This window comes from Saccostrea cucullata, unplaced genomic scaffold, assembly GCF_032062105.1.
Source record: "Saccostrea cucullata isolate Sc308-1 unplaced genomic scaffold, CSIRO_AGI_Scuc_v1 ctg457, whole genome shotgun sequence".
Lineage (NCBI taxonomy): Eukaryota > Metazoa > Mollusca > Bivalvia > Ostreida > Ostreidae > Saccostrea > Saccostrea cuccullata.
Genome location: NW_026933724.1, coordinates 398249 through 412104, shown reverse-complemented (window position 1 = coordinate 412104; position 13856 = coordinate 398249). Strand labels below are relative to the sequence as shown.

Sequence of the window (13856 nt, the reverse complement as noted above, 5' to 3'; positions counted from 1 at the left end):
GATTAAGAACTTTGTGTAAACAAAGATCATTTGAAGTAGACCTATATTGAGAAGTATCCCTAAAATTTCTTTTAGAGTGGCTATTTGTAACTTATTTATATGGCATTCTTTGATAAATTTATGAAGAGTTACATTGAAGTTCTGATTATTTATTTTTACCTGTAGGTAGAAAGGAAGGCTTTATTAAAATAGAATTATAGGACTATATAAATTTCTTGAAGGAATGAGAAAATATAAACTTAGGGTTAATGAGTATGATGATCTGAATGATTTTCATATAAATTAAAATCTGATATATATAGATATATGAAAACATATTACTTTGTGGCACTTAATATTTACTTTAATATCATTGAAGGTTGAGAGTAAAAAATCATTTCAAGTTGCGCACTTAAGTTAATTCCATTTCAAAAAAAAATATTTACATCCACTGAATATTTTCTCCTTTATTTCTTAAGAAAACTATTGCCATTTATCAGTTCATGAACAACACTAGGCATATTACCTGTACAGATTTCTTGATCAGTGGCTGTTCTATCAATGAAATGTACTGTGATACATATCAATAATACAGTAACTAATCTTTTTAATCATACTTTAAATGATTATTTGGATATAAATGTAAACAATAAAATGCTTTCTTTTGTTGTAAGTACAGGGATTAATGTCGCAGCTGTTGTATTTTTGTGTGTATTTTTTCCTGCAGAAGCTGCGACATTAATTTCTGTACTAACAACCAAAGAAAACATTTTATTGTTTAAGTAAAACAACACACAGAAGCATTCAAAAGTCATTGATAATAGGAGTTTGATGTAGATTTTGAAAATTGGTCCCAATTAATACAGAACGCTGTCTGCCAGACCAGGGAAGTCCGGTGTATTCTGATTCTCATAGTCCGGCTTCTCTGATTGGTCCGATTCTGATGTTGAATCAGAGTCCAGGTCCATGGCATTAGTACCACCCATTTGAAAATGTCCATGGTTGTGAATGTTGATGGTCACACTGGGTTTAGAGGAAGTTTTAGTATCTACGTGATTTAGTCGAAGCAGCCTCTCTTTGACAATTCTGTCCACTGTTTCACGAATTATTTTGTCTTTTTCATCCCGTTCCTGCTGTAGCTCACTTTCAAGTTCTTCCACTTTTGTTGTTAATTCATCATTTTCTACTAGGAGACTTTCCATCCTTTTCTTCCACATGCTTCTTTCTGATCGAAGATCATCGGCAATGGTCTGCAGTTTCTTCTGAAGGTATTTGCTTTGCAGGTCTTTTAATGAAACATCTGAATTTTCCTCTTTGGGATCCAGTGCCATTCTGCAGTGTTTGAGGGCCTTCACAATGTCACTGCCATCACAGCTTTGCTTCTCTGTATTTTCCATACAGTTTTCTTTATTATCACCATGAACCAGTGGAGCCACTGAATTGTAGAAGCTCTCAAACACCACTGAGGGCTTGGGACATTTTTTCGTGTCCCTGAATGGTTTTCCATCTGTGACAAGATCTGTTTCTTTTAGTTCTCTGAGCCTGTGCTGCTGCTTATGGTGCTTCACCATTTTTTGCATTTTATCCACACAGTATTGGTTTATGTTCCTCTCAAGCATTAAAGCTTCCGTAAATGCACTGAAACCTTTTTCTTTCTTGCGCATTATCTCTGCTAATTGGGTGTTTCTCTTTGAACTCTGTCTTATTCTCTGAAACAAAAAAAAAACCAGAATTCATTATTGTAAAATAAATCATTGTTGCACAAAAGCAGGTAAATTTTGTTTTGGAGCAAGATTGCTTTAGAGTTGTCCTTAAGTGTAGTTATTTAATTGAATTGTTTTATGAGACTGATTACCATGAAACACATTCTATCCCGGTGGGATATCATGTCCGTACTTTCCAGTCGACGTAGAACAGCATCGGTCACCAGAAGATTATTACTGATGTCTTTCCGACAAGTCTCCAAAGCATACAGCTCACTGGTATCCATGCTTTGCTTTAAAAAATAGAATTCAGATTAAAATTAGATTAAAAAGAATATTTTCAGGTGTAGTAAATGAATTATATAAATTGCATATTTGATTTGTTTTTTAAATAATACTTACAAATTTAGCCTGGCTGTGTCATGCAAATTCTAATTTGTATGTGATACTTTCCTTCTAAATTTGTTTCCTATTTTGAACGAAATTGTTTAATGAATCAATGATTTAAAAGAAAGAAGACTTGAAATTTAAGCTTGTGAAGATATTGTCTTTTCTTTAAGGGTGATCATATGTGAAAGTCAGTAGAACTTTACCAGTCAGTAATTATGAAATACTCTAGGTGTGTTAGTTTCACGGTGTAGGACAGTACAAATGACAGAATTTTGATATCCTACCCAGGTTCTTTTGTGAAAAATGCCTCCAGTTCAGAAGTGTACAATTTTATAATTTCTGTTATTTAAGTTAGGAGAGGGACACAAAAATACATATTGTTTTGACACAATTTAATTCAAAACAATTATCCCATAAATTAGCATATAAATATAATAATTGTGCACACTTTTATCTCCATATATTTCATTTAAATTCATTGAAATCCAAATTTCACAAGTTACCTTTGAAAACTGTAACAACTTGCGCTTCTCCTTCTACAGTTGTGATCTGGGCACAAATGTAGAAAAGACATTTAAATCTTTAAATTGGATTTTGAGTTTTAAACATGATGTTGCCTTGGTAACTAAAAAATAGAAAATTTTATGAAATACTTTCAAAAGACTACATCTACTGTGCATACAGTTTTTAGTTCATCTGAGCCAAATGCTGAAAGAGCTAATGTTTTGGCCATTTGTGAGTGTTTTAAAGTTTTTGAAATAATATGGGCCATAACTCAAGAACTCTTTGGCCTAGTAAAATTTGTCACTTAGTATCCTTGAGCCCAAGGGCATCTGTTTTTAATAAACCTAGGAAATTGACCCTTAAACAAGGGGAGATAATTAGTGCTGTGCGTTATTACTGGTTAACCAGTGTATCCCGATTTCATTCTTTACAATACGTATCGCGGTATTTTTTTTGTGAATACCGGTTCAGGTTGGATGTGCTATAAATTGTTATAAATAAAGTTATTTGCCCTTTTCAAGGTAAAATATTGCAGCAAGGGGCGTGAAGTGTGATCAGAAACCAGAGACATGTCTCTGTCAGAAACTAAAAGACCACAACTGTTACATGATACCCCTTCATATTAAAGCTGAATCTGAATACAGTGGAACTTCAGATATCCAGACCCCAGATATCCGGATGCTTCATTTTCCTGACGATTATTCATGGGAACAGAATTTTGAAATGTTATTTTGTCTCATTTAACTGGCAATTCAGATATCCGGACGCTTCACATATCCGGACAAATTGACTGGGAACCAAAGCGTCCGGATAAATGAGGCTCCACTGTATTACAACTTGATTCTTCAAGTTGTGCCACAAAAAACTTAGTTTGCCACTTGCGCCGACATAACACCTTCAGGCAATTGCAATATCAACTCAAGAATACATGTAATTTGAGTTTGTGTTTTCATTTAACATTGACGAAAAGCAAAAATTATAAAAGATTTAGGATTATAAAGTATTGATTGACTTACATTCATCAAACTTTGTCAGTTGCTGCATCTTTGGTCCTTGGAGAAAGTCAACTGAAAAGTGGGTAACCGTGACCTGCATTTAAGAACATATGATTTTATTACAAAAGAAGTTGTGACAGGTGAAAAACTACCAGGGAATAGGCTGGGTTAGTGTCTTGGGGGGATCTTTAAAGGAGAGGGGAATGCAGTGCTCAGATGGGTTCAATTGCCTGTGGTCAGCTAGCTCAGTAGATACAGAACCTGACTAAGATTCAGGGGACCCAGGTTTGAATCCTGGGCTGGTCAATTGCATTTTTCTCCTCTCCCATTGCATTTGGTGCTAAGCCTTGAAGTGATGATAAAGGCCTATCAGAGAAGAGCTTGAGTTGTTTTCTTTGGAGGTGGGTGGGTTGAAGGCATTTATTGAGAAACAAATGTGGCAGTCAAACTGGTTCAATTTTGGATGGCCAGAAAGCTCAGTGAGTAAAGCACCTGACTATAGATTCAGGGGGCCTGAAATTCTAGTCCCACCTGTCACATTTTTCTTCTCTTCAGTTACATAAATAACCATGCCATGCCCTGGAAGTGACAGGTGAAAGACCTTCCAAGGAAAAACCTTTTTTGGAGTCTTCTGGAGATGGTCTTTTTCAGGGGGGGATGCATTGGTAAGGTTGGTTTGATGCCAGTGACTAGCTAGCTCAGGCTTAAATCCTGGTAAACCATTCCATTTATCTCTCTCTCATTACATTTGGTGCCAAGCCATTCCCCTGAAGTGAACAGTGAAAAACCTGCCAGGGAAGAGCTTGGGTTTGTTTCTTGGGGGGGAGGGGGGAGAATTAAAGGAGAAAAATGTGGGGGTCAGACTGGTTGTATTGTGGGTGACCTGACTAGAGAGTCAGGGGGCCTGGGTTAAAATCCAAGTCTGGACTGTCACATTTTTCTTCTCACCAATTACAAATAAACGGTGACAAGTGAAAGACCTGCTAGGGAAGAGCCTAGGGTGGTGTCTTTTGGGGTGGTCTTTTAAGAAGAGTGGAATGCAGTGGTCAGAAGGGTTCAATTGCCTGTGGCCAGCTAGGTCAGTTGGTAGAGCACCTGACTAAACATTTAGGGGGCCCTGGTTTGAATCCTGGTGTGGTCCATTGCATTTATTTTCTCCCATTACATTTAGTGCCAAGCCATTTTGTTGAAGTAACTGGTGAAAGACATGCCAGAGAAGAGCTTGGGTTGGTTCTTTGGGGGAGTGAAGGCATTTATGGAAAGTAAAATGTGGCAGTCAGACTGACTGTATTGTGGGAGGTCAGATAGCTCATTCAGTAGAGCACCTGACTAGAGATTCATGGGGTCTGGGTTCAAATTCCAGTCTGGACTGTCACATTTTACTCCTCTCCATTTTCATATAGTGCCATGCCATGCTGTGGAAGTGATAGGTGAAAGACTTGCCAGGAGAGAGCCTAGAATGGTGTCTTTGGGGGGGTGGTCTTTTGAGGAGAAGACATACCATATAAGCAGAATTTTTAGCGAAGATTTAATTTTGGCATTATTAGCGAGGGTTCCGAGATTGCTAAAATTACATATTGCTAAAAAATAAACTGTGTTTAATTTGAAATAGATTTTTAGTGAGCATTTTAAAATCGCTAAAATAACTACTCGCAAAAATTAAATTACCAAATTTTAAGGACAAATCACTAAATTTGCGTCTCGCTAAAATTTCCACTTATACAGTACAATGCAGGGGTCAGATGGGTTCAATTGCCAGTGGCCAGCTAGCTCAGCTGGTAGAGCACCTGACTAAAGATTCAGAGGGCCCAGGTTTGAATCCTCGTCTGGTCTGTTGCATTTAATTCAACTCTCATTACATCTGGTGCCAAGCCATTCCCTTGAAGTGCATGACTGGTGAAAAGCCTGCCAGAGAAGAGCTTTGGTTGGTTCTTGGGGTTATGATGACATTTAAGGAAAGAAAAATGTGGCAGGCAGACTGGTTCTGTTGTGGGAGGCTAGATAGCTCAGATTGTAGAGCACCTTTCTAGAGATTCAGGGGGCCTGGGTTCAAATTCCAGTCTGGACTGTTGCATTTTTCTCCTATCCAATAATGTAATAGACCCATGCCATGCACTGGAAGTGCCAGATGAAATATCTGGCAGGGAAGAGCCTAGGTAGGTGTCTTTGGGGGATGATCTTTTAAGAAGAGGGGAATGCAATGGTCAGATGAGTTCAGTTGCCTGTGGCCAGCTAGCTCAGTTGATAGAGCACAGCACCTGGCTAAAGATTCAGGTGGCCCAGTTTGAATCCTGGGCTGATCCATTGCATTTTTCTCTCTCCCATTACATTTGGTACCAAACCTTTTCCATTGAAGTGACTGGTGAAAGACCTGCTAGAGGAGAGCTTGGGTTCATTTCTTTGGGTGGGGAGGGGTGTGAAGGCTCTTAAGGAGAGAAAAATGTGGCAAGCAGACTTGTTCTGATAGCTCACTAAGTAGATCATCTGACTAGAGATTCAGGGGGCTGGGGTTAAAATCCAAGTCTGGACTGTCAAATTTTTCCCCCCTCACTATTTACAAATAAAGCCATAACAAGTGAAAGACCTGCCAGGGGAGGGCCTAGGGTGATATCTTTTGGGATGGTCTTTTAAGGAGAGAGGAATGCAGTTACCAGATGGTTTGGATAGCCAGTGGCCAGCTAGCTCAGTTGGTAGAGCACCTGACTAAAGATTCAGGGGGCCCAGGTTTGAATCCTAGTCTGGTTTGTTGCATTTTATTTTCTCCCATTATGTTTGGTGCCAAGCCATTCCCTTGAAGTGACTGGTAAAAAATCTGCCATAGCAGAGCTTGAATTTATTCTTGGGTTGGGGGGGGTGGGGGGGTTTGAAGGCATTTAAGGAGAGAAAAATGTGGAAGTCAGACTGGTTCTTTGTGGGTGGCCAGACAGAGCACCTGACTAGAGATTCATGGGGTCTGGGTTCAAATTCCAGTCTGGACTGTTGCATTTTACTCCTCTCTGAAAAGACGTATAGAGCCATGCCATGCCATGCCATGCCATGCCCTGGAAGTACTGTGGAATCATCATAGTTTGTGGGGGACCAATGTTCGTGGCTTTCGTGGGTAACCCTGACCCACGAATTTTCATCCCCACTAATGTATATTCAAACATTTGTTTTATTATTTGTTTTAAAAAGTTACGATTACACAGACTATTTTAAATCGTAAAATAACCGTTATACTTGTCCTTGTGATCGCACATAAAGAAGACAATCTGTATATGGTTATTGACACAAAACCAAACAAAAAAATTAAGTATCAAAGACATCGATAACTATATACAATAAGTAATAAAATGGTAAATACAACTGTTAAATTTAAGTTACTGTAGTGTTTACATTATAGTCCAACACGCTCAAATTCCCCTTTGATGAGATCAATTTTCAGTGGGATTTTGGAGTTGGTGCTAATTAGCTAATTAGCATAAATTGGTTTCAGGGTAGACGTTTAAAAGTCAATTTTGGCATTGCCGTCGTCGTTCTCAAAACATATTACGCATACAACTGGTGTTCTTTATAATCATAATTTACTGCGACATCATGGCTGTAATTTTCCGCTGTAAGCCGCCGGTACATTTTTGTGTTCACAAGACAGATAACTTAAATAAGCAACATTGACGGAGTTATCCTTCTTTGTTTTAACTTTGGAGAAAAAAAAAATGAAACAGAACTTGTTACCAACGAAATTACGACGTCCCTACTAACCAGAACATTTTTGGTTACCCACGAACATTGACCCCCACGAATAAAAATGATTCCACAGTAACAGGTGAAAGATCTGCCACGGAAGAGCCTTGGTTGGTGTCTTTGGGAGTGGTCTTTTAAGGAGAGAGGAATGCAGTGGTCAGATGGGTTCAGTCGCCTGTGGCCAGCTAGCTCAGTAGATAGAGCAGCTGAATAAGATACCGGGGGCCCAGATTTGAATTCTGGGATTGTCCATTGCATTGTTCTCTCTCCCATTACATTTAGTGCCAAACTATGCCCTTGAAGTGACCAGTGAAAGACCTGCCCGAGAAGAGCTTTGGTTGGTTTCCAGGGGTAGGGGGAGGGGGTGGGGGCAGGTTGAAGGCATTTTTTGGAAAGAGTAAATGTGGCAGTCACACTGGTTCTATTAAGGGAGGCCAGAAAGCTCAGCAAGTAGAGCACCTGACTGGAGATTCACGGGCCTGGGTTCAAATGTAAGTCTGGACTGTAGCATTTTTCTTCTTGCCAATCACAAATAAAGCCATGACAAGTGAAAGACCTGTCAGGGAAGAGCCTGGTTTGGTGTCTTTTAGGGGGGATCTTTTATTGAGATGGTCAGTTGGGTTTGATTGCCTGTGGCCGGCTCGCTAGCTCAGTTGGTAGAGCACCAGACTTAAGATTCAGGGGGCCCAGGTTGAATCCTTGTCTGGTCCTTTGTATTTTATTTCACTCCCAATACATTTGGTGCCAAGCCATTATCTTAAAGTGGCTGGTGAAAGACCTGCAAGGAAAGAGGCTAGGTTGGTTTCTTTAAGGGATGATGGCATTTAAGGGGAGAAAAATATATGGCAGTAAGACTGGTTCTATTATGGGAGGCCGGAACGCTCAGTTTGTAGAGCACTTGACTATGCATTCAAATTCCAGTCTTGACATTACCATTTTTTCTTCTTACCAATTACAAATAAAGCTGTGAAAAGTGAATGAACTGCCAGGGAAGAGCCTTGATTTGTGTCTTTGGGGGATGGTCTTTTAAGGAGATAGGAATGCAATGGTCAGGTAGGTTCAATTGCCTATGGCAAGTTTGCTCAGTAGATAGAGCATCTGACTTAAGATTCAAGGCGCCAAGATTTGAATCCCGGTCTGGTCCGTTGCATATTTCTCCTCTCCCATTGCATTTGGTGCCAAGCCTTGAAGTGACAAGTAAAAGACATGCCAGGGAACAAGGGTGGTGTCTATTGTATGCCAAATTATATTGATATTAAATGAGTATGAAGAAGAAGTAACAACTTGAAATTCTCTTTATTTAGTAACCATGGCAAAACAGTTCATCAAATTAAAAAAAACAGATGCACAGAATTATGTATCTTGTAGTCTACTTGTGCCCCAAATTATATTGAAATCAAACTAAAACTGTAGGAGAAGTAGCATTTTGAAAGTATTTCACAGAAAATTTTTAGTAACCATGGCATCAAGGTTCAGGAAAAAAAAATCTGACAGATTTATGCATCTTGTGTAGTCATCTTTTGTACTAAGTTATAAAGAAATCGGACAAAAACTGTAGGAGTAGATCGAGAAAAAATGAATGGGCAGGATTGAAACTGGTCGCTCATGGGTAGTGGCTGCTGAATAAAGGTGTCCATAATAGCAGGTACAACTGTATGCACAAAAACATTAGCAAAACAAAATAAAAATAAATGTGATTTATTCTTCTTTATTAATGCTTAGTATTTTTTTTGAGAATGTAAATTGCATGTGTCAATTTTACTTAGCAATTTTCACATCTGTTTCATATTTTGTCAAACATACCAAATATTTTCTAAGATGCAATACCTGTTTTGACTTACCTTTTTGGTCATATTTAGGACCTACAGCAACATATGTTGCATAGTTTCATAACAACTCGTTTCAAAGTTATAACATTGTTGTAAAAAATTAGAGATGTTTATGTTTTTGTTGGAAAAAGAAATGAAACAGTTGTGTGAATGTTAATTATCAATTTTTAAGCAATTTTTTGTGGACCAGATTTTCTATACACACTTTGCCTTGTCCTTACAACATTTTGCCTGAGTGTCTCGTTCTCAACCTCCAGGTCTTTGTTCTTCTGTTCATACTTTTTTAACTGTTCCCTGATGACACAAGTTCTTCTCTTATAGTCTGATTTCAAATCTACCATAGCTGTCTGTACTGCTTCTAATTCCCTCATCCACATAACGAACTCGGCATTTTTAGCCAGGATGATTTTGACCATCTCTGGAAATGATTTAGCATGGCCAAAGGTGTGCTGTAGTTCCTGATATGCTGAAATGATTGTGCTTATGGCTACTTTAAGGATATCCGATCCTCAGTCAGGAAAGATAACTCCAAAAATTAATATTTAATTTGAAATACATCAAAATGAAGCTTGAAAATGATTTTTTTTCATGCAACAATTTTCATTCTATTTATCTATATAAGATTCAACGTTTTTGGAACTCTCAGAAAAGGTCTTATAAAAGTTGACATTTGTACCCTACAAAAGGGAATAAAATTAATACAGTTTAAGAGAAATAAGATTTTCTTGAATCCAGCCTTAGATACCAATGCTTAATAGCATGATATGAAATTAGAAGTGATTTGTGGTGTCTTGCAATGATACCAAAAGCCTTTTATACTATGAATATAGAATACACGATGGAAATAAAAGAAAAAAAATACCAAATAAGTGTAAAAATCATGACAGTATCTCTGAATGCCTGGATACCTATCGTTTTTTAACCTAAAATATATTTGTTGATCAATTTGCAATTAGAAAATGCATTGCTGATATTCCAATTCTCTTTTTCTGCAAAAATATTGGAATTTTGACAATTTTTCCTATATGATATGATTAACTTAAACCTTTAACTTTAAAGAAATACTGTGGATAAATTTACATAACTTTGTGGATTCAGAGATACTTTTATGAGTATTTCTAATCACTTAACAGCTAATTTTATAAACCTGAGGATCGGACTACCTTAAATTTTTGTAAGTGAAAGTCTATGGAATTATCATTTACAAAGTATTCACCAAAAGCAAACAAGTAGAGGTTGCTGAGTTCTTGTTGGAGCTTGAGGATCTTCCTGTGTTTTCTTTGTTCCACCTTCTGTCTGCGGATAAATTCCACTTGTTCCACCTCATCTTTCAGTTTCTTGGCGAGGTCTGCTGTGCGTTTGTCAGCCTTCAGTTTGTGGATGAGGAATTTCAGAGCTCCAGGTTTTCTGGCTATCACTTGAAAGAGGAAGTTTTCTGTCCTCTGTGACATTGTGCTTATATCCTGAACAAAAATTACATGTTGAGTAGCTTGACTAAAATTAAGAATTGTTATCCATAATATATTTCCTGAGAGATAAAGTCATTTTAATGCCTTGGATTTTTTTTATCCCAAAATAAACAATTTATAGGATGTTTAAAATGTGAATAAATTTGTTTAAAAAATATGGGCAGTTATATTTTCGCTACAGTTACAAACCGTAATTTTGTTGAAGTCTCTCCCCTTCATGACCCCATGCTGTACAAACCACCCCAGGAACTGGGTTGTAGGGTGGAGTCTTTCCACCAGGGTGGTCCGACAATTCTCTAGGGCCCTTCTCTCACAGTAAGCCATTGACAATGTACAAAAACCGACACCTCAGAGCATTGTTGTGTTCAAGTTTTGAAATGTAATTACCATTTTGTTGACTTTCAATTAGAATTACAGTTGAAAGGATCTTATTTTCAATTTTTATTGCTTTTTCCCTTGATCCTTTTTACCATTTCCTTTTAACTGCTGTTAATTTGTTTCTTTTTTTTCTGTAAATTTTCAAGGGCATGTAAAAACACACACATACGGATTTAAGATTTGGATGTTTTATTGTTACTAGTTTTGATGAATAGTTGCCAGCAATGATTACTGGATCCACGTACAGATACAATTGTTACAATAATTACTATCTTTGTACATGGCATTGAATCAGTTAGCCTTGAAGAAACAATGCAGTGACAATATTACATGATTTTTGTTCTGAATGAAATTATAACAGTAAATAGAAATAACGAAAAAAAAATAAATAAATAAATAAATAAATAATAAAACATTGAGTGTTAGAACATAATTTACATACACATATAAATGATTATTTATGCTTGTTGTTTAAGCATTTATATTTAATTGATTTCAATGTATCATTTCATCTTTACAATAGGATTGACTTCTACATCAAAGGTCAGTCAAAGAAAATTATTATTTCACTAAAATTCACACCTGTTCATGCTTTCTGCTAGCTTGCACAGATTTCAAGACATGGAAGGAAGAAAGGGAGATAACTCTTATTATTTGATTTTAAGTTTGTCATTAATAATCGTCTCCGTGTAGAGAATCAGAATTTGCAAAAGACATGGTTGATTCTGAGCGATAAACAAATTCAGTCTCTTCATGGTGTTCAAAAGTCACGCTTTGTTCTTGATTTTGATTGGTCAACGATTGCCTCCGTGTTCCTGTAGAGATATGCAGGCGAGAGCTAGACCTGCTCTTTCCACTTTGTACAGATTCTTTGTGAGGTATTGAGGAATTAGAACTTCTCTCAGGAAAGATTTGATAGAGATGGACATTATTTATTGGGCCGTGGAAGTGATTTTGATGTTTATTGTGAGAGCTCATTTTCTGTTGATCAGCTGAAGACAAAGCTGTGTTAGAACTAAAACCAGAAGTGTTTGATTTGGGCACTGAAATGGAATTTTCTGTTTGGCAGTGGGTACTAGTATATTCTGCTTTCAGGTTAGCGCTGCATGCTTTATCAACTAAATTTTTATGGGACTTTCGCCTGGCCTTTGACATGTTGTAGTTTAATTTTTCCGTTTCTTTTAATTTGTCTTTTGTTTCGTGATACAGTTTGTTAAGCTTTCTGGTTTCAATATCTCTGTGGGCTATCTTCTGCTTTTCTTCTTCTAGTAATCTTAGTAACTTTGTTTTTTCTGAATCATACAGTTCCAGTTTGTTTGATTGTTCCTGCAGTTTTCGCTCCCATTGTTGATTACACAATATAAGACCTTTTTCTATTTCTATCACCTGTCTTCTGCACTCATCCCTTATCTTTTCTTTGTCTTCCTCGTATTTTTCTAACTTCATCTCCAGTTTCTGGATTTGGTTTTTCTGCTTGATGCTTATCTCTCGGTATTGGTCATGCAGTTCATCCTTATCTTTGTTGCTGGAAATTCTCTGGTTTTCTGCAACACTATCCACCAAGTCGTGAATTTGCTCTTTGTGGTCCATCTTTGACAAGATGTTTTCAGCTCTTTTGAGTCCCAGATTTTCAGATTCTATAATACTTATCACAGCTTGTCTAAACTTTCTTTCTCTGAGCTTAAACTCTTCTAATAGCATCTTACAGTGGACAAGTGTACCAAGGCCTTTGAGTTTTGTTTTTGGCAAGAAGGACTGTAGTTCTTCTGAAGAAACAAGCTCCCTGCAGCGGTTGTGACACTTTTCAATAGATTTTACCTCTTCTCGCAACTTCTTGGTGAAAGGAATGGATTCTGGGATGTCCGAGAAGTCAAAAGACTTGCTAAGTTGAGCGAGGGCCTGCAGAATCTTTGAGGACTCATCTAAGACTTTTTCAATGGGCAAAAGTTCACCTGCATTTGTATGACAGAAGGAGTAGATAATGTGAGCCGCTTTTGTCAGCTGATTAACGTCTGTTGAGCATTCCTCCTCGGTTTGTGTGGAGCATTCTGCGTACACTTTCTTTGGAGAAATTATTTTCGTAACTTTTTGGCGATTTCGTTGTTTCTGATTAGGCCGCTTAGTTGATACCCCTGTGAATTCTTTTCCAGCTGTTTTGTTTGTGTTATTGGGAACAGCAGGTTCTTTTGCTGATGGTTTGTATGTGATATTCACTGTGGAGGTTTCCTTACCCGAAGTCTTATTCATAGCTTGAAATTTTAAAAAGGGAAATTAATTTGGATATTTGCGAAAATCAAAAATTCAATGAACGCATCATTAAATAACATATATTACAAATTCAGTATCATTTGTAGCTGATTTAAACAAAATACTTCAAGAAAGTGAAAAACTGTGGATGGGAATAATTTTTTAAAAAGAAAAAATACTATTAGTTTTGGTGACAAATATAAGGAAACTTACCTTCAGATTGTCATATAAATCTATTAATTTGCACCTCTGGATTAAATTGCTGTGCAGAGTTTCTAGTGACATAGTGCAGTGTGCCTGAACAATAAGAACAATGAGCAGGACGTACGTCTTAATCTGTTCCATCAGTGACTGAGAATCCATTGTCATGTGTATATTGTTTGTGACTCAGTCAATGCATCTTAAAGTTGCTTTGTAATACCTGAATATGTTTTATCAGTGTATGTCTACGTAGATAAATGATCTTTTTGAAAAAAAGTATCTGTGCAGCAATGCTTTCAAAATGTCATCATTTTTTGTTTGTATAAGCTGTGTATGGTTTTAAGTAGATAAATGATCTTATTGAAAAAAGTATCTGTGCAGCAATGCTTTCAAAATGTCATCATTTTTTGGACTTTGTAGAATAAGCTCAGTGTATGG

At 37.1% G+C, this 13856-nt stretch overlaps 3 protein-coding genes across 3 annotated transcripts in view; 1 reads left to right on the top strand and 2 right to left on the bottom strand.

Moving 5' to 3' along the window:
* Positions 1–13856, top strand: part of LOC134239164 (uncharacterized) — a 164465-nt gene that overhangs the window by 21397 nt on the left and 129212 nt on the right. The gene's annotated exons all lie outside the window — the stretch shown is intronic.
* On the bottom strand, positions 723–10916 carry LOC134239161 (uncharacterized). The gene is made up of 5 exons (XM_062721325.1): positions 10782–10916; positions 10287–10586; positions 9345–9581; positions 1835–1975; positions 723–1688 (listed from the first exon to the last, which is right to left on the bottom strand). The coding sequence occupies exons 1-5, from the start codon at positions 10914–10916 to the stop codon at positions 837–839; spliced, it is 1665 nt and encodes a 554-aa protein (XP_062577309.1). The 3' UTR covers positions 723–836.
* On the bottom strand, positions 11413–13495 carry LOC134239156 (uveal autoantigen with coiled-coil domains and ankyrin repeats-like). The gene is made up of 2 exons (XM_062721319.1): positions 13431–13495; positions 11413–13219 (listed from the first exon to the last, which is right to left on the bottom strand). Exon 2 carries the CDS (start codon positions 13215–13217, stop codon positions 11643–11645), a length of 1575 nt encoding a protein of 524 aa, XP_062577303.1. The 5' UTR covers positions 13218–13219; positions 13431–13495; the 3' UTR covers positions 11413–11642.

Bases quoted from the DNA above. Each gene is read 5' to 3' on its own strand.
- LOC134239156 (XM_062721319.1), bottom strand. From the start codon at position 13,217: ATGAATAAGACTTCGGGTAAGGAAACCTCCACAGTGAATATCACATAC.
- LOC134239161 (XM_062721325.1), bottom strand. From the start codon at position 10,916: ATGGCTTACTGTGAGAGAAGGGCCCTAGAGAATTGTCGGACCACCCTG. The intron at 9,582-10,286 runs GTAGTCCGATCC...TCAGCATATCAG, and splicing joins TTCACTTACAAAAATTTAAG to GAACTACAGCACACCTTTGG. The intron at 1,976-9,344 runs GTAAGGACAAGG...TATTTTTTAAAG, and splicing joins AGACACTCAGGCAAAATGTT to CAAAGCATGGATACCAGTGA.